The sequence below is a fragment of the Acomys russatus genome, chromosome 31, assembly GCF_903995435.1.
Source record: "Acomys russatus chromosome 31, mAcoRus1.1, whole genome shotgun sequence".
NCBI classification, from domain to species: domain Eukaryota; kingdom Metazoa; phylum Chordata; class Mammalia; order Rodentia; family Muridae; genus Acomys; species Acomys russatus.
In genome coordinates, this window is record NC_067167.1 from 36,584,559 (window position 1) to 36,605,484 (window position 20,926).

At 45.0% G+C, this 20,926-nt stretch overlaps 1 protein-coding gene across 2 annotated transcripts in view; it reads left to right on the top strand.

The window, feature by feature from the left end:
* The window catches only part of Ptprb (protein tyrosine phosphatase receptor type B), a 101,389-nt gene that overhangs the window by 57,405 nt on the left and 23,058 nt on the right, over positions 1–20,926 (top strand). For both annotated transcript variants that reach the window (XM_051139895.1, XM_051139896.1), the window contains 11 exons: positions 2,197–2,460; positions 2,992–3,255; positions 4,074–4,337; positions 4,750–5,019; positions 8,508–8,771; positions 10,352–10,615; positions 11,610–11,891; positions 13,587–13,865; positions 14,351–14,500; positions 17,056–17,299; positions 19,241–19,347. In XM_051139895.1, coding sequence (XP_050995852.1) covers positions 2,197–2,460; positions 2,992–3,255; positions 4,074–4,337; positions 4,750–5,019; positions 8,508–8,771; positions 10,352–10,615; positions 11,610–11,891; positions 13,587–13,865; positions 14,351–14,500; positions 17,056–17,299; positions 19,241–19,347 — 2,652 coding nt within the window. The remainder of the gene's footprint in view (positions 1–2,196; positions 2,461–2,991; positions 3,256–4,073; positions 4,338–4,749; positions 5,020–8,507; positions 8,772–10,351; positions 10,616–11,609; positions 11,892–13,586; positions 13,866–14,350; positions 14,501–17,055; positions 17,300–19,240; positions 19,348–20,926) is intronic.

A 20,926-nucleotide genomic window follows, 5' to 3' on the forward strand; every position in this document is an offset into this window, starting at 1 on the left:
TGATTTGGGGTGACTGCCTTAATGCTCTTTACCTTCCCTAATGCTCCTCTTCTCCCTTTGGTCGAGCAGACCAATGTTTCTAATCCCGTGTCACGTCCTTTCACCGAGCTCTCACCGTGCTCTAAAGCAGTTCTCACTAATGACTTCCTGTTCCACCTGGGGAGCCCTTTATTGACTTAGCATCACGCCCAGCTACTTCTTGTTCCTGTAGTAATTGCTTTGCCTTCAGTAAACTGCCTAGACCACTGACCATTCTTAGTCTGTGCATACAGTGCCGGTTCAGAATTTCTCATCTCTGCGGTGGCTAAATGCTAACAGACTGTAATTGGTTTCAGGTAAAGCTCTGTCTTTGTTCCAGACCCATGATGCACTATGTTCTAATACAAAACTGGTCAGTAAATATAATCCAACAAAAGATATTAAGTCAACCTGTATAAAAGCACCATGGGAAAAAAATACAGTTTAGGTGCCAAAATGATGGAATTTCTGGCTGTTTTATGATTTGGGAGAAAGTAGAAGAAAAGGACATGGGCTTGGCATATGCCAGAGCAGACATCCTGTGACGTAAACCAAACTCCTACAGGCCTAGAGGTGTTCAAAAGAGCTAAAAAAGACAGCTAATCGGAGCAGCTGCTTAGTGCTTGGGATCAAGTACAGGCTTCTTTTCAATGCTTCTTCCTGAGTATCCGTGTCGGGTCCTAGTCAGATAGAAGCAGACATTGTAGCTGGGGAGATGGCTCAGCCAGTAAAATGATTGCCACACAGGCAGGAGGACCTAAATCTGCATCCTCAGCACCCATATAAGAGCCTGGCATGGTGCCACACATCTGTAACAGTAGCACATCTGTAAGGGTGGCATATTATCTGTAACAGTGGCACATCATCTCTAACAGTAGCACATCATCTACGTCATCTGTAACAGTGGCACTTTATGCCTGGAAGGCAGGGACAAGCAGATAGGAACTCATTGGCTGGCCAATCAGCCCAGCCAGCTTGACAAAGTCTGGAGTCTGTGAGTGACCCTCTCTCAAAATATAAGGTGGAGAATAACCAAGGAAGATGTGACTCTCTGGCCTCTACTTTTGCTCACAGACACACACAGCATGTGGCAGGTGTATACAGTACATACACAAGAGAGCTTATAACTTATTACTGATTCAAAAGTCAGCCCTCAATTGAAATAGATTCTCCTTAATATCAGAGCTGCTTCATTTTGCAGTGTTCCTAGTCACACAGAAGGAAAACATCGGGCCATGGAACCGTTTCTTTACATATCTACTGGAAGGAGCCTCGGGTTTACAAAATAGCATTAGTCATAATTCTTGCCTCAAAAGAGTGCATATCAATCGACACTTTGGTTTTTCTCTAGGCCTCTAGCTAGTAATTTTTACAAATTTAAAATGGCATGAGAAACTGCTGCCTAAAATAAGACCTAGCTAGGACTTTGACAGTAATCTGTACCCCATCACATGGTGTGTGCCTGACTAATCCATCCCACGATAGTCAACATCTTGACTCATCAAGTTCTTCTCTTCCTTGCATAGCTTTACTTATGTACAATCTGAGTGTAATAAGGTTTTACATTTTCAGTTGTTTCAGCAAAAGAAGGCATTTTATGTACATAACACGTATGTAATCTTTCAGAAACTTGAACTTTCAAAGTTATCATTGTGTTGCTTAGAGTCACTCACAGTTCATATTTGGATAGTAAAAGCGAGAGACCCAAATGTTTGTGTTTCAAGCCAATGAGAACTTAATAGTGAGAACTGTGCAGTGCTTCACCATGTATGCACGACCGTTCGTTCTCTGACCTCTGTGTAAGGGCACGAAGGATGCCCTCTCGCATAGCTGGCTCTGCCTGTTTTCTACTTTGCCAAAGGAACACAGACTATCATTGCACTGTGGTCCTTCATATTAGGTACCAGTCGTGTGGCTAACATCCCACCTTGTGAGACATTTGACTAGAAGGCGTTCATCAGGTTGGTTATTCTTTTTTTCCAAAAGATCATCATAAATACCTTTCCCCTTGGTGGTACCTGGGTCTGAGGCTTAATCTTTTCAATGCACATGACGAAACAAGCAAACAAAAACAAACCAAAAAACTCACCAATCTCGTTGTGTTATTGTCACAGGTTGTCATCTGTGATTAAGCTGCTCTCCCAGGACCACAAAAACTTTAATTGTTCTCTTTTCCAGTGCCTGACAAGGTCCGGGGAATCAGCGTTAGCAACTCGGCCAGGAGCGACTACTTAAAGGTGTCCTGGGTCCACGCCACTGGAGACTTTGATCACTATGAAGTCACCATCAAAAACAAAAACAGCTTCACTCAAGCCAAAATCGTTCCCAAGTCAGAAAATGAGTGTGTATTTGTTCAGCTCGTCCCTGGACGCCTGTACAGTGTCGCTGTCAGTACAAAAAGTGGACAATATGAGGCCAGCGAACAAGGGAACGGGAGAACGAGTAAGTGGAGGGGTTCTCAGAAGGACAGGTGGTTGGACTTGACGGTCACTGCGTAAATGCAAAGCCTGGGTTGTCTTTACTTCCTGATGAGTCGACTATAGTCTCAGTGACTCTCGTGCGGGGCTTACGTCCTTCAGCCAAGTAACAACTTAAAACTGCAGAACATTTATTGGTAGATAAAAGCAAGTATGGTGACAGGGGAAGGAAAAACAAGTGTTTCATTTTTATTCCTTGTCTTCTTGCACCAAGGCATTAAGATTCTAGACAGCTTGTTTTGTCTTCTGATTGAGATCATAACTCATTTTATAATTACATCCTACCAACGTGTAGCATATAAGATTTATGTCAGGGGGAAAAAAATCACAACTCAGGTAGTTGCTTTCAATTTTTCTTGTTTAATTATGCATGAAGTAACTCAAGGTTTTTCAGAGGGAGAGAGAAGCTTGGCAGTCCCTTGGGTGTGATTCATAGATTGGGTAGGTAAACTTGATCAGCCCTGTTCCCGAAATATCTTCTCATTTCCCTCCCCAGTCCCAGAGCCGGTGAAGGGACTCACACTTCTCAACCGGAGTATCGAGGATCTCCATGTGACTTGGTCAAGAGCCAATGGGGATGTTGACCAGTATGAGGTCCAGCTGCTCTTCAATGACATGAAAGTCTTTCCTCCTATACACCTTGTGAACACTGCGACTGAGTATCAGTTCACCGCTCTCACACCAGGGCGCCATTACAAAATCCTCGTCCTGACCATCAGTGGTGACGTCCAGCAGTCAGCCTTCATTGAGGGCCTCACCGGTAATTTAAGCCTGAGTGGACACAGTGATGCGTTTAGAATGTTAGAAAGTATTTAGATTAAGACGTGGAGGAGTGAGAGACTTGCAGGAAGCAGAAAGTTGTCCTGATGGTGATAATAGTATTGTTGAGGGAGGATTAATAAATGTACATTATGATATAGAGGTGCCAAGGAACCTTTCAGAGATAACACTGAGTGGACATTCCTAGCTAGGCCTTCTGGGGCTCACAGATTGTATTACATATCTAATAAGTAACTCTTGTGATGGGGGTCAGTTCTTTGGAATTCTTTTAGGAGCTATCACACTTATTTAATAGTATAAGCAGACAGCTTGTTGGGGGGCAGGGGGAAACCCATAGCAGAGCATATTCTATCCAGTTGTCACAACTCTATGACTTGTTACTGTTATTACCATTGGAATTTTTCTTATGAAGAAACGTAGATACATTAAATCATTTTCCTCTTATCACATAGCTAGTAAATAAGAAAACCGAGTCTTAGATAGAGACAGTCTAGCCAACCCCCAATATATGGCTACCATTTTCTGTGTTGGCCTTGAGCTCCCTCTGAAATTTCTCTCTTTAACTTCTGCTTGGGCATAAGAGTCAGAGGATAAAAGGCAAATTTGATTTTTTTTTTCACATACTCTTTCAGTAAATGATAAAATGTTAAAAAGCACAGCCTGGGAGGAGCCTGGTAAGGAACCCTGGCCTTGCACAGCTGGCAAGTGTTACAGCGCTGAGCCACACCCCCAGTTGAGCTTGGAAATTTTAATTGAATATTCCCTCGGTGCATAGCTTGAGTTTATCTTCTCTCTCAGTTCCCAGTCCTGTCAAGAATATTCACATCTCTGCCAATGGAGCCACAGATAGGTTGATGGTCACCTGGACCCCCGGCAGTGGGGACATCGACTCCTATGTAGTGTCAGCATTCAGGCAGAACGAGAAGGTGGAGTCGCAGACCATCCCTAAGCACATCCTGGAGCACTCGTTCCTCAGGCTGGAGGCCGGAGCCAAATACAGAATCTCCATTGCTTCCATCAGTGGGTCCCTGAGCAACCAAGTGGATGCGCTCGGGCAGACAGGTGAGGACAGTGGCTGGCGAAGGCCCAGAGGGACAGTGAGTGAAGGCACTTAGCTAACTGATGAAAATCTAATTTAAAACTACCTAAGTGTGGACATTTCGTGGCAGTTTCAAGAGCATTTCTTGTCTTTACTTTGTATGTTTTTGTCCTAATAGAGTTTTTAAATAACTAAATGTGATCGGAGAAATGTATATTTACTAAAGGATGTTTTAAATCTTATATATAGACGGAAGTCTTCATAACTATGTGCTTTTCAAATTTTGGGGTTTTTGCAAAAAAAATTCAAAATTTTTAAGGAATGAAAGTGCAGTTGTGCAGAATGATTTTAGAGAATTTTTCTTCAGTTGAGTTCTTTGCTCTAAGAGACCAAGCCTGAGGTTTTGGGTTTTTTTCTTCTCTTGTTTCTTTGAAGTTCCAGCGTCTGTCCAGGGAGTTGTTGCAGACAATGCGTACAGCAGTAACTCCCTAACAGTAAGTTGGCAGAAAGCCGTTGGCGTGGCAGAAAGATACCGTATCCTACTTCTGAATGAGAACGGGATGCTTTTGAGCAACACCTCAGAGCCGGCTACCTCAAAGCAGCACAAATTTGAAGACCTAACGCCGGGCAAGAAATACAAGATGCAGATCTTAACTGTCAGCGGAGGCCTCTCTAGCAAAGCAGCCCAGGCTGAAGGCCGAACCGGTGAGTAACACAACTTCCTGTCTTGTACCAGCTATCTCCTTGTCTACCATGCTGTAGACACTGTATGGTGAGAAAGCAAGGCCTGCTGGGAGAAGATGCATAGCTCTTGACACACTAGTCACATTCATCCCGACTTCGCATTCCCAGCGAGTCAGCCAGTCCACACAGGTTTGACCCTGCTATACTCCAATTCTGACCTGTCATTAAAACCAAGCCTATTATTAGTTGACTATGGTCAAGTCCGACTTTGCTGCACACTTAACCGTTTGAAATGGTGCAAATGTATTAGCATACGGTCTTCAAAGTTTGAAACAAGGACTAAAATAAGATGTCAGGTGGTGGCAACATACTTTCGAAGTTCTTCAGGGGGAAATCCATCCCTTCCCTTCCCTGCCTTTCACATCCCTTGGCTCATGGTATGGCCCAGTAGTGACGTCATCTCAACTTCTGCATCTGTTTCTCTGATCGTCTGCTACCTCCAGTTTTTGAGGACCTTGAGTCGGCATCAACACAGCGGTTACCACGGTTCCCTACCGCTGTCCTGTTCCTCAGCCAGCTACCCGAGGGCCTGCCTCAACCTGTCAGGGAGCCAGCACTGAAGTTCCTGCCTCTGTAGTTCTCCGTTGTGTGACTCCCTACCACCAGCTAAGGAGAGCTAAAATCAGCTCTTCCCAAAAATCTGCCCCAAGCCGGGCGTGGTGGCACACGCCTTTAATCCAAGCACTTGGGAGGCAGAGGCAGGTGGATCACTGTGAGTTCAAGGCCAGCCTGGTCTACAAAGCGAGTCTAGGACAGCCAGGACTAACTACACACAGAAACCTTGTCTCGAAAAACCAAGCAAGGAGCATTCTTCCAAAACTGTTTTACAAGAGCAACACTATCCTGATACCAAAGCCGGATAAGGACACAAGAAAAAGGAGAAGAATATGGATTAATATCTCTACTTAGCATAGATGCAAAACAGACGAAAAAATTCTCAGCAGAACACTAGCAATTCTAACCCAGCAGCGTGCAAACGAGACCACTCTTTGTAATTGAGAGGACTTACCTCGTGGATGCTAGGATAGTTCAACATGTGCAAATATGTGTCTAATATCTCCCTAACACAGAGAAAGCATCCAGCACCATTCAGCTGCTCTACATGATTTTAAAATAAAAATTAAAAGAACAAATTTGATCTAGAAGAAGCATAATAAAAGTTGTGTATGAGGAAAATGTGGCCAACATCATACTGAATTAGAGAAACACTGAGAACTTTCCACTGAGAGCGAGAACAGCAATTCTCACCCTTCCTAACGCTGCGACCCTTTAACACAGTTCCTCATGCTGTGACCTCCAACCATACAATTATTGTCATTGATACGTTATAACTGTAATTTTGGGACTGTCATGAATCGTAACTATCTGTGTTTCCCAATGGACTTAGGTGACCGCTGTGAAAGGGTCATTTCGATCCCCATTATTTAATTTATAATAGATAAAGGATGTGACGCGATAGTTCTTAGTGGGGAGAGGTTGGTTTGGCTTTTGTGTGTGGGTTACTGTGTGCTTGTTTTTGTTTGGGGCCAAGGCTTTTCCGACATAGCTCTGGCTAGCCAAGAGCCCACTCTGCAGACCACAATGGCCTCAAACCTCAGGCACTCCTCTTACCACAGCCTCCTGAAAGCTGAGATTTCAAGCGTGTACCACCACTCCCAGCAAACAGTTCTTATAGAATTCATATGACCAATAAACTTATGGTGGAAAAATATGCTTAGGTCTAAGTGAGAGAAGCATGGGAGAATGGCAAAATAGAAGGATCCAGAGGGTTCTAAAAACCTACAAGAAGAACATTATGATGGGCAGATCTGGGCCCAGGCATCCTGCTCAAACTATGGCACCAGCCAAGGACAATATGTGCAGTAAACTTCAAACTCCTACCCAGATCTACCCAATGGACAGGACATTCTCCACAGTTGAGTGGAGAGTGGGGTATGACTTTCACAGGAACTCTGGTGCCCCATATTTGACTACGTCCCCTGGATGGAGAGACCTGGTGGCACTCAGAGGAAGGATAGCAGGTTAACAAGAAGAGACTTGATACCCTATGAGCATATACAGGGGAGGAGGTCCCCCTCACTTGCAGTCATAGGGGAGGGGAGTAAGGGGAAAATGGGAGGGAGGGAGGAATGGGAGGATACAAAGGATGAGATAACCATTGAGATGTAATATGAATAAATTAATAAAATATAAAAAGAAAAAGAAAAAAAGAAAAATGCTTAGGTATATAAGACTTTTAGAAACACTTCTGGTCAAAACCCCAGTGAAAATCCCTAACCTATGCCACTTTTAGAATGATCTGGGTCTTTCCTGTTGTTCTTTTTTCTCCTATCCCTAAATCCATTTTTTTTTACTACTGTCCACCTTTCCCTTTCTGTCCACCCCCTCTTGTTCCTAGGGCCTCCCCTCTGAAGCCCAGTGATCATCTACGAGCCCTCAGTTAGCACTCAGAGATAGTCTTTGGATCTTTCATCTAATGGGCATCAGAAAAATACTTAGATGCACAGATCAAATCAACGTTTATTCTGCATCTAAAAAGTATCTGTGAGGATAATTTCCCATCATTGTTTCCTGTTCTCTGTGGCCCCTTTTTAAACTAAATGCTTCAGCATCAGTAATTCACAAATTTTGTAATTCTTTAGTTTTGAGGGGGAGCCATGTCTTTGTTGTTTGTTTGGGGTGGGGAATAAGATTTACCGATGGATATTCAATAACAAAAGGATCTCACAGCAAAAGCCCTCGCAGGTGATGGGTAGAATGCCCATCCTGAATACAACGTATGGACTTGACCCCACAGCCTCAAGGGATAGGCACCTTCTCAGCCACCGTACATGTCTTCACGCTCACAGGCCTCAAGCTTGCCAAAGCTCCACCTCTTTGAGATGTAGATCTTCCTGTGGCCGTGGACTCTGTAAGCATGGCCCCCCATTCTCAGTCACATGGTGCACCGAGACAGAGATTCGGACATATGGACTCTGGCCACGATGCCCTAAGGCAGCGGTTCTCCACCTTGCTGATGCTGCGTGCCACCCTTTAGTACAGTTCCTCCTCACGTTGCGGTGACCCTGACCATGCAATTATGTTCATTGCTACTTTACAACCGTAATTTTGCTTCTGTTGCGACTAATAATGTAAATATCTCATATTCAAGAATCTGATGTGCGGCCCTTGTGGGGGTTGTGCCCCGGAGGTTGAGAACCAGTGCCTTAAGTCTTCCTAAAAGCGCATAAATGTTTCTCTGGAGCACAGACCTATCCAAGTGAGAGACAGAAATGCCATCTGAAAAGGACTGACTCCGCCAAGGTCTCACTAAGAAGCTGCTGTTTGAATCTATTGAAAGGCAGGGATGTTTGTGTTTTGGAGGGATGCGTCTACCAAGGTGTCGATCCTGGACTGTGCCAGGAAATCAAAATCCGCTGACCCATTCTGCTGTTCCTTGACTCTTTCAGTCCCAGCAGCCGTCACCAATCTGAGGATCACAGAGAACTCCACCAGACACCTGTCCTTCGGCTGGACTGCCTCGGAGGGGGAGCTCAGCTGGTACAACATCTTTCTGTACAACCCAGACAGAACGCTTCGGGAAAGAGCTCAAGTTGACCCGCTCGTCCAGAGCTTCTCTTTCCGGAACTTGCTGCAAGGACGAATGTACAAGATGGTGATTGTTACTCACAGTGGGGAGCTGTCCAATGAGTCCTTCATATTCGGCAGGACAGGTAAGAGCAGGCCCAAACAGGACTGGGTTGCAGGGGAGACGTCACAGTATCGACATCGACCAGCTCAGCTTTGCTTTGTTGGTCCTTCCCTGTACTGCCCAGAGTGTAACTTGGTATGAATGTGTGTCCTTGAGAATTTTGACCCTAACTCAAACTAGATATGAGTTGTATCTACTTATTCTATTGCCATCTGTTTCTTTGCCATTGTTTAGTTATCCGGTGGGGTTTATGAAAAATTAACCCAGTTCCTCTACTTGCCAGCAACCTCCTCAAAAGAGGATTGTAAACCCTCGTGGCTCTAGTCAAACTATGCCCCGCAATTTCCCACAAGGAATAGATGGAGAGCAGAGCAGGTCCACCCAAGGGTGTGTGTGTGTGTGTGTGTGTGTGTGTGTGTGTGTGTGTGTGTGTTAGAAGCAGAACTCCAGCTAAAATGAACAAGAGTCCCAGGAATATGGGAGACAAAGCTCTCTCTGGGCTACGAATAGGTTGAATCATGCTCAATTCTTCCTCACTGTACTGCTGCTTCTCAGTGAGGCGCCAGGTGCGGGGCTCCTGGAAAGTGCCAATGACCAGGAAAGACAGCTCCTGGCCTTACAGAGAGAAGAGGGCTGGGACAGGACACTTTAAAGGGAGGTGACTTTGAAACACCTTAAGTTTCACAAAATGAGCCTGTCCCGACCATGGCTTGGCAGAACAGGGCGTTATGTTAACCCTGAGGGCATTTCTACTGAGATCTGATGGTCAAAGGAGAAGTGTGAAGAAAGTGCCCTAAGGGCAAGCAATGGAAAATTCCTATCTGTCTCCCAAAGGGACTAAAAAGGAGCCATGACAAGCTCAGACCTCAAATAGCCTAGATGTCACCATTGTTATCACTGTGCTTGGTCAGAGCAACAAAACATAGATAAGCAGATAGCGGGACATGTGTATAGTGTGTGCCCTCAATGCCGACACTGTATAGTGGGGTTCCACATTAGAGGAGGGAACAAATCTTCATTATCCAAAAAAACAAAAACAAAAACAAACAAACAAAAACCCAACAAAACAAAACAACAACAAAACACCAGCTTAAAGAAACACCTATGGAGCAGGTAGGATTGTGACTGGTATCTATCACAGCAGAAATGACTCTGAGCACTATTTTCCTAAATTGAGGTTATGTCCAAACAGACTTCAGCAAGAAAGAAAATGACATAACTGAGAAGCCAAAGGTAGACAGGGCAGTAAAGAGACTCAGGGTGACTACGGGATGCTGGCTGTCAGGCAGGTGGGTCAGGAGGAGCTGAAACCGTTGTCTGGGTCTTCTAGAAGCCAATTGGCACGTTGCCGCCTGGTACTAATAACTGCTAAGTATCTCATTGTGAATTGCCACGTGTTTTGACTCATTTTGATCTGCACCCATTACTACCCCATGTGAGCCTCACATGAGTCCCACGTGAGCCCCAAGTGAGCCCCACGTGAGCAGCAGGAACCCATAGTGCGTGCAACTGAACCATGTGTCTGCACAGCCCAGGTCCTCCCTGTGGATCGCCATGGTTTTGCACCTGTCATGTTCTCAGCGCAAGGTTTTCTCCTTTCAGTCCCAGCTGCCGTGAATCACCTCAAAGGATCCAATCGGAACGCGACAGACAGCCTTTGGTTCAGCTGGAGCCCAGCCTCTGGGGACTTTGACTTCTACGAGCTGATTCTCTACAACCCCAACGGCACAAAGAAGGAAAGCTGGAAAGACAAGGGCCTGACAGAGTGGCGTTTCCAAGGCCTCATCCCCGGAAGGAAATACACACTGTGTGTGGTGACCCACAGTGGGGACCTCAGCAATAAGGTCATAGGGGAGGGCAGAACAGGTAAGAAGTCCATTATGACTTTAATGATAAAGTGGGTTGGGGGGGGGGGGCGGGAAGAGTCTGCTGCTCAAGCATGAGGAGCCAAGTTCAAATCCCCAGGACCCAAGTAAAGTGGCGCCTGGAAACAGAAGTGTATGTCTGTAATCCTAGCGCCCTCCTAAAGCATGATGGGAGGTGGGGGACATGGGAAGCTTGTAGACAGCCAGCCTGGCATACACAGGGCCAGACGCCAAAGACACCAGGCCTTAATCAAGGTAGAATGCAAGTATCCAAGGTTGTCCTCTGACCTTCACAATGCACCATGGGATGTTTACATGCTCTCATCTCTCTCTCTCTCTCTCTCTCTCTCTCTCTCTCTCTCTCTCTCTCACACACACACACACACACACACAGAGGCATATGCCCACACATAATGCACACAATGATAAGATAAAACCAAGATATGCACTAGGTTCTCAGTTTTGCACTGTCACTCCCCTGCACGAAGCAAGGCAGTTTACTGAGCACCTCAGCCTCTGTTTCCATGTCCGTACAATGAGGACAGTTATACACATTGTCATTGTCATTGTGTTGCTGTGGAGCAGCCTCTCCTAAATGCTGTTACGCCTTGCGTGCACACAGATGATCTCTTGTGGCGCCTCAGAGTCCGTCTTCAACATTATCTAAAGCTGGGCAGAACTCCTCTGAACACCAGGCCTACGGCTTCCAAATACGGTGGGATAGTTTCCTGCACACGTAACCTGCTCAGGGCACTCTCATGCTCTGTAGCTCTCTAGTCAGGAAACTGTGGTCATGAATATTTAAGAAAAGACATATAAAATACTAGATAGTGCCTTCTACACAACAGTTACTATAAAAGAAAGTGTCTACATCTATCGTTAGCATGTTAGCCCTCTGTACATTGAAGGAGACCTGATGTCCAACTCAAAGCTCTGACTCTGTAATGCCACAGATCTGATTGTGTGATTTTTTTTCTGTTTTATCTTATGTATAGCCCCAAGTCCCCCCAGTCTTTTGTCATTTGCCGATGTTGCAAACACTTCCTTGGCCATCACCTGGAAGGGACCCCCAGACTGGACAGACTACAATGACTTTGAGCTGCAGTGGCTCCCCGGAGACGCACTTACTGTCTTCAACCCCTACAGCAGCAGAAAATCGGAAGGACGCATCGTGTATGGGCTCCGCCCAGGAAGGTCCTATCAATTCAGTGTCAGGACTGTCAGTGGCGATTCCTGGAAAACCTACAGCAAACCAATCTCTGGGTCTGTGAGGACAAGTACGGCTTGTTTCGCTTATCTTGGGTTTCAAATGGGGTGAGAGGACCATCTCGTCAGGGCTTGGAGTGAATGCACTATTTAGTTTGAGATGGCTGGATTTGGATTTGGGTAGAGGTCTCCTTTGATCTCTTCACTCAGCAATGACAACAAACCTCAACAAAGAAGTGATCTCTGTCCCCATGCAGCTTGAGTGGACAGTACTATCGCTAACAGGAAATTGTATTGGGGGTGTGAAAGGGAAATAAATGTCACCGGATTCATGTCAGAGGCACTTGACCCCAAACAAGGAGGCCTCCTGAAAGAAGCGACATCTAAATTAAAACGGAGCGAGAAGCAGAACTCACCAGGTAGAGGCAGAAAAAAGAAACGGAGAGTAGGTAGAGAAAGTAAGACACCGAGAGGCCCAGGAAGAGGAGGGAGAAATGTGGCAGCTGAGGAGGAGCCAGAGGAAGTTTAACTGGGCAGAGGATTAGCACAAAGAGAATCTGGCCCAAGTGGCGTATTTGCTGCCTTTCAATGCAGGACTTCACCCAGAAGCAGGCTGCCCCATACCCGCAGAGGCATCACAGGCATACTTTACATTGCAGAAACTTACTCCCAGTAGACAGGAGAAAATAGATTGCTAGATTCCTTCCAGGTTTCTGTAGGAGAGATGGGAGGAAGGAGATAGAAGTTAGCACGCGGAGGTCACGTGTCACTCAAGTTATTTTTCAGCCTTGTCTTCAGCGAGTTCACATTTATTGAGTGATGACTCTGCCAGCCAGTGTTCTGGGTGGCAATACATGTTTCCTCTGTTAAATGATTATAATAACTATATGAAGTAGAGATTCCTAATTTCCTCACATACAGGTGGGTTTAGAGGTGGAAAGTCCTTTATTGTCCAAAAGTGTTGGTGAAGACTTTGCATTCAGGCTCGGGGTGGGGTGGGGGGCCTCGCCTCACCTCTGTCTAGCCAGTTCCAGTGTGTTCACCTGTGGTTTTCCAAGCGTGTTAGTGATTTTCTAAAGAGACAGTGCTTTTGCTTTTAGTGTGGTTTTTATTATTGTGCTGTTTGGGTTTGCAATATTGAAGAGAGAACCTGTGGCCTTGCATGTGCTAGGCAAGTGCTCAGTCACCTAGCTACATCCCTCAGCGGTGTGTTAAACTATTTCCTTCATACTTGTTTGTCTATTTACTTTTGTGTGTGCTCTCATGACTATGCACATGTATGTATGCCACGGTGCACACATTTATAGAGGTTAGAGAACAACTTAAGGAAGTCACTTGTGTCTCCTTATAACTGCAGATTCCAGGGAAAAGCCTCTGGCCATCAGGCTTGGTTGCAAGTACCTTTACCTGCTGAGCCACCTCATTGGCCTGGTTTGTTTCTCTCTTTTTCTTTTCCTCTTTTTTGTCTTCCAAGACAGAGTTTCTCTGTATCCCTGGATGTCCTGGAACTCACTCTGTAGACCAGGCTGGCCTTGAACTCACAGAGGTTTGCCTGCCTCTGCCTCCAGAGTGCTGGGATTAAAGGTGTGTGTGCCCACCACAGCCCTTAAACATGTTTTTCAAGGTGAAGTCTAGTAGCCAGGAATTTTCCTTAAATATCCTTAAAAATATCTTCCCCCCAAAAAAGAAATTCAGTAAATTATGGAGACTGTCAAATAGTTATCCCCAATGGTGCTAAATTGTGTCTCTTCCCCTCACTTCGACAGAGCCAGACAAAATACAAAACCTGCACTGCCGCCCTCAGAACTCCACGGCCATTGCCTGTTCGTGGATACCACCTGATTCTGACTTTGATGGCTATAGCATTGAATGCCGGAAAATGGATACCCAGGAAATCCAGTTTTCCAGAAAGCTGGAGAAAGAAAAGTCTCTACTCAACATCATGATGTTAGTCCCTCATAAGCGGTACCTGGTGTCCATCAAGGTGCAGTCAGCCGGTGTGACCAGCGAGGTGGTTGAAGGCAGCACAATCACTATGATAGACCGTAAGTGTTCCCAAAGGTCTACATGGCCTTTGTGTCTCTCTCGACCATCTCCATCACTGCCATTTGCTTGCACATAGTCCACATGCACAGACCCCTGTCTCATTATTACTTGGAGAAGAGGATCAAATAGCTCCAGGAAAATGGTGACATTTCTCTGGGTAAATTTCTCTAGTAGCTAACACGTCAGTGTTAAAGTGCCTGTTAAGAGTGGCGATGTAATGACACCGTCTTGCCAGATGTAGTTAGTCTAGACCTAGTGGAGCTCTTAAGGCCACTTGATGCTACAACTTGAGTAGATCCTGCAGAGAAGACACCTCTTACATTATGCCTGAGGTGCCACGGGCAAATCGTTTCATCTGCCTACTTCCTTAAGGAGAGGAGGAGACATTCTTCATGGAGGCTGTAATCACACCCCCTAGTGCACAGAGGCTGACCTGTTCAGGAAGAGAAAGTATCCCTGTGACCCTTCTTGGCTCTTTTTCCAGGCCCCCCTGCACCACCTCCGAATATCCGTGTGAATGAAAAGGACGTGCTGATCAGCAAATCTTCCATCAACTTCACTGTCAACTGCAGCTGGTTCAGCGACAGCAACGGAGCTGTAAAGTACTTCACCGTGGTGGTGAGAGAGGCTGACGGTAAGTAATGGAGAATTAATGAACCGGAAGACACAGAGCTGCCTTCTTGAAGGTCATGTGAGGCCTCCTTCTACGACAGAGTCTGAAGAGTAGAAAATTAAAATTTTAATACTCAGTTCTGTGTCTGTTGGATGCAGGGAGGCAGTTATGGGTGAAGCTATCCCGGGGGGCTCTTGGCAACAAGCCCTGTTATCTTTCAGCATAATGATTAAATGAAAGGAGAATAATAAAAATAACAAAAACAATAGCCACTGAGCTGAACAGAGTTGTCCACACTTACAAACTCAGCACTTAAGGAGAGACAGGAGAACTACTGGGAGTTCAAGCCCATTCTATGCTATGTAGCAAGACTTATTTAAAAAAAACAAAAAACAAAAAAAAACCAAAGACCGTTTTTAGAGCCTTTACTATGTTCCAAGCATTATTGGAAATACATGACTATCATCCTGGTCACCCATCAATTTTGTTTACTCCTTTTTTAAATTTATTTTTTAGTTCTGCCATTAAGTAGCAAAATATCTCAGCACCTTTTATCTCTCTTTGTCCCAAATGCCTCTGACAGCCACATACTCCCAAACTAGGCACCAGTTCACAAAACCTCCCAAAAGCCTGCAAGAGAGAAATGGCGTTCATTTGAAGTATCACTCCTTTCTGGGGCTGGTCTCTCTGAGTTCTGTTTGCCTGCTCTTATTGTTGTTTGTTTTGAACAGTGTATTTCATCATGTGGTTTTGTAGAATACACAGGGCCAACCCAGCTTCCACAGACTGGACCAGTGCTATGCAATGACTGTCACACCATTACACATTGACTGAATTGTGCACTTTAGAGTTTATTATTGACACATTCTGTCAAAGAAGCTACAGGAGGGTTGTATTGGGGGTTCATGCACTCAAGTACTCAATACTGTTAAGGTCTTAAGTGTTCATTCTCCAAGAGAGATGTGCACACTGGCATTAGTCTGTTTCACCTTCCTTGCATTTTTCAGAATCATGGAAGGTACTGTACATGAGTGCCCTAAGCATCTCTGACCAATTTTGAGCCATTTACGGGTAAAGGGGAATTTTTAAACATAACAATCACTGGAACAATTTATAGACTAAATGGTATTTTAGTGTCACTGGGTATTTAACAGTCTATATGGTTTATATTCTATTTAGTTGTACTAAATTGGTTATGCATAATTAATTAAATAATTTCAAGGGTCAGTGGTGCATCCCTGATCTCCTCACACCCTGTAATTGGAGATAAATTTGTGGGCTGTGGATAGACTTTAATTAGGCAGAAATGAAGATAATGTGTTTCCACATGCATCTAGGGCAGTGACCAAAATCTCACACACGGCAAAGCAGCCTGCTCTGTTCTCCACAACCAGGTAGGCTAAGTTACTGGTATCCTCGGAATTGAATGACGGTCCCTTGGTACCCAACAATAACAATCCATCCATATACACTCACCCTAAAGGCAATATTCATTTTCATATATTGCCAACAAAATGATATCTCCACTTCAGGAAAGGCAAATCGATGGCAAAACCAGTCAAATGCAGGAGGCCAGCTATCAGCTGGATCTTAAAAACTGGCTAAAGGGCAGAGCAGAAGGGACTTATAGAAGGAGGGACCCAGAGGACCTTTTGAAAGGTGCTTTGGGGTTTCAGCAGGATGCTTAGGAACAGAGAAGTAAAGGAGAGCCCCAAAGTCTCTGTCTCTCAAGCCTTTCTAAAGTGGCCTCAGCGTAGAACATCTGGAGGACCTTAGTTCTTGGAACTAATCACTTCTGGCCAATTCCTTCCCTCCCCACAAATCTGCTTCCCCAAATATAGCATAAATAAAATACCAATAAATCAGAAAAAAATATTTCTAAAAGATACTCACCGTGAGCAGATCTTATTAAACAAAGTCCAAGGTGCTATGACAAACCCACTTCTTGAAGGACATTTCTTATTGGTTATGCTTTTATTTCCCCTCCTTACACAACATCAAAACTAGGTCACAGTCCCCACACACAGCAGGCTGGGCAGACAAAAGGACATTCTGGGAGGTCCTCAGAGTGAGCAGACAAACGAGCCAGGATCACACTGTGCTCAGGCTACCGCAGCAAGACGACTCTGAGTGCAGCGTTGTCCTTGGGGAACAACTGCTCTGCCTTGGGACATGATTTTTCTCATCCCCTCTCTGTCTCCCAGGTCATTGGAGTGTCCACAGCTACAGTGAGTTTGACAGGGTAGAAAAATTATTAAGTAGCTTCACTCTCTTAATGAGAAATTACCAGTCGTTTGGCGCCGTGGCACGTTAATCACGTGATACAACTGAACAATCTGATCTTCTAGAAAACTGATTGTGCATGTGTGTGATTATAAAATTATTTATACTTATTTTTAGAAAAGTAGTTTCATAGCAGCTTTTGAGATTGCAGAATATGTATTATGGAATAACCAAAGACAGTGGGTGAACATGGATGGAGCCTTAGGGACATAGCACACAACACACACATGTGCACATACACACATGTATACACACAGGCCCACACATCTTTAACTGTGAATTCTCTCCTGCAGGCATGGATGAGCTAAAACCAGAACAGCAGCATCCCCTCCCTTCCTACCTGGAATACAGGCACAACGCCTCCGTTCGCGTCTACCAGACAAATTATTTCGCCAGCAAATGTGCTGAAAGCCCTGACAGTGGTTCTAAGAGTTTTAACATTAAGCTTGGAGCAGAGATGGACAGCCTTGGTGGAAAATGTGATCCCAGCCAGCAAAAATTCTGTGATGGACCACTGAAGCCGCACACCGCCTACAGGTTAGATGCATTGCCATCGTTTGCTAGAGAAACATACAACATTATGAGGTAGTCAGCCACCTGAGCACCTGCTGCTTATGAGCTCCTGGAGATTAATAGCCTACGCTTCCAGAGCACTCTGTATTACAGAGAGCAATTTATAAAAGTTGGGCTTCTGCTTCCATTCACAGGTAATGAGCAAGGAGGGGTTTCACCGTCGTACAAAAAGCTCCAATTCATTGTTTGAAGCACTGAGGAGCTTTTAATAAATTGGATTTTCCCCCCTCCTGCAACTGCATTAGCATAATGTCAAGTCATTTACGATGCTCACTGTTGTGAAACTCTTCAAGTAGGCTGAGTTTAGGGGGACCCAAACATTATGGAGTTCCATCACACACTGACAGCGAGACTGAAATGACGCTCGCCCTCTGAGGGGTGCAAGTGCGCTAGGGTCCAGGCAGAACTCTTGAGGAGCCCTGACTGAATATGGGAGCACCTGTTCCTCCCTCTGAAGGAGATGAGCGCAGCAGCTGTTAGTTGTTGGCCCCCAGAAGGCACAGCTGCAGCCAGCAGAGGCTTCCATGGCTAGGAGTGTGCGGCGTTCTTCCTCAGTGTGTTTGCAAAAGCAAATAGAGGCCCCAGTAAGCATCCTCCAGAGAGAGGAAACCATCTTGGAAGATAAGGCTACAGACATCCAAAATTTTGTTGGTTGGTGGTGGTGGTGGTAATTTTTTTGTTGTTATTGTTGTTTGGTTGGTTTGGTTTGGTTGGTTGGTTTTGGTTTTTGGTTTTTTGAGACAGGGTTTCTCTGTGTAACCTTGCCTGTCCTGGACTCGCTTTATAGACCAAGCTGGCCTCACAAAGATCCTCCCATCTCTGTCTCCCTGAGTGCTGGAATTAAAGGCCTGACCCACCACACCCAGCTAGACATCCAAAATTATTATTTCCTCAGAGAATGGACATCCTCTCTTGGGCGTTGTGGCAAATCTGAAAATCCAGGCAAAAGGGTTGGCAGGCAGGTTCCCCGAGAGCCAATGTGCATTCTGGCTGGTGAATGTTGGGGTCTTGCTGACTCTTACATATTTTGAGTGCCACTGTAACCCCTGACTCCATTAAGTTCGCTGTGGCATGGCTCTCCTACATGTCTGAATCTTTGAATTGTGTTTTTGTGGTCTTTGGGAAGCATCTCAAAGATCCACTCCTGCTTATAAAGCCAGCTCAGTCTTCAGCCAGCCCCACACCATACCTGCCAACCCTAGCTCAGGGGTTATATTTGCCCTTGGGATCACTGACAGCCCCTAGCCCTACATCCTTTGAATCCTAAGCTTTCCTCATGGCTTTTACCCCTGTACAGAATTACTTACCCTCTTCACTAGACTTGAAGGGTTCAGTGTAACTGGGGAGACAGACATGTCATTGGTTATAGAGCAGCGCACCAGGTACTTGGCACAACATGGCTCATAGGATGCTTATGAGCAAAGGGACCAAGCAAGACAAACCCTGAAGAGTAAAAGAAGGTATAACTTCTCAAAGCACACGGAAGTAAATAGCCTCACATAATTAGAACTCTGCCCGTCTCAGTGATAATCACCGTAGTGACACTTGATGTTGTCAGTCGTCTTCTTTTTAAATCCCATGCCCATTGCTCGGTGGTTCTCATCATCACTGGACACATGGTCTCCATGGGTTTCTGTAACGGTAGAGGTTGTGTCTTCAGTTTTTTCCCTTTTACCATCCTTGGCTCCTAGAAGAAGGACCTACACACTGCAGGAGCTCAGTCAGTATGTGATGAGCAAGTCGGTGCACACCTGCATGAACCCGTGTCTGTCTGCTTCTATAACTCATCTCACCCTGCGTAGGAACAACCAGCTACCCAGTGGTTCCCCCTTGAACAGGACCTTTAGCCGGCTTGACTATGCTGAGTCACCGATTTGCATCTAAATAAACTTGTTTTTCTTTCAGAATCAGCATCCGGGCTTTTACACAGCTATTTGATGAGGACTTGAAAGAGTTCACAAAACCTCTCTATTCAGACACGTTTTTCTCTTTGCCCATCACCACTGAGTCAGGTAAGGCTTTCACCCACCCAGGTCTTCACCCACCCAGGTCTTCTCTAGGCACAGCGTGATCTACAAGAGCCGCCAGTGGGAGAGGAGTGGCGACCGGCCTGATGGGGGGATATTTGTTTTCCCTTGGATTTTTAATCTCCACATGACCATGGACTGAAGTGGATCAGAGAGATTACACCAGTTCTATAAAACAGACCAGAAGGAGATTAACCTAAAGGAAGGTGGAAGTACATGATGTTCTTCCACTAAAAAATGAATTTTTAAGTGAATGGAAAAACATTCATACTAAGATCTTACCCAGATTAAAGTACAAGTTGGCACCAACAGGTCTCCGTTGCAGGTGGGACAGAAGATACACAGACAGAGCTGTTTTTCTGTTTCCACAAGTTCAATACTGTGTATCAAAAGATGTCCAAGGGCCAAACTGTGTTTGTGCTAATTGTATAAACAAGCTTTCTTTTCATTCTGCTGTTCTCTAAACAGTATAGTCTACCAACTACCAAAACAGCATCCGAATCGTATACCATTCTAAGTCAACCCAGAGGTGTCCTACAGCAAACAAGAGGTGCGGGCCTGCTGTGCCAATGATATACCACCATTTAGGCGTGGGAGTCGGGGAAGCAATCCCCCCCAAACCCTAGGGGCATGTGTACATGTAAAAGAAGGGGTGAAGAAACCACTAAAGTATTGATTATGATATCCCAAAATAGCAAGGTTAAAGTTGATTATCTTTTTTTTTTTTTTGTCTTCCTTTTGTTTGTTATGTTTTCTTTTACATAATTTAAAGAATATTGAGCTCGGTAGGTAGACAGAGCTTGCCTCCAAGCCTGGCTACCTGAGCATGATCCACCAGAATCCACACAGGAAAGACAAGAATCAACTCCTGCAAATTGCCCTCTGCCCTCCACACTCACATCGCGGCACACACAAGCACACAACAAATGAATTAATTAAATTTCTGTATTTTAAAAACAAATACAAATGTTCACTTGGAGGGCACTGTGTCATTTCTCACCAGTAACCCTGTGGTGGAGCTCTTGCCTGGTACCTGGGAGGACCCAAAGCTACGCTCAGCATGTGCTGGTCTCTCCCACTGCATGATAAAGGCTGGCCCAGCCTCACAGACCTTCCTATCTGTTTCTGCCAAATACAGGGATAATCTCCTCCATCTCAGGCCAAATAGGGATCAGAAGCCAGCTAAGAGGATTTAGATGTGTTTGTCTGTAATTTACTGGTTAAGTAGAGGCTTTGTAAACACAATTCTTTCCTATTTGAACTATTATTATACAACAACCAAAAAAAATTTATGTAGTTCCATAAAAGAAAGTGCTAAGCAAATATTCAAAGTAGAACCATAAGCACATTAAAAGGAAAACGATTGTGTTGGTTTGATGAGTAATGAAAGTCAATATAGAATCAACAGATCTAATGTCTAAGAGTGGGGTTCACAAAGTGGGCTGCTCCACAGAACTAAACAGGAGAGGCAAAATAGGAAGACCTTTTCAAAGAGGAAGCACAGGGGGGAGTCCGAGTGACCCTGAGCTATGAAGTGATGTCTTAGGTAAAATATCAAAAGCAT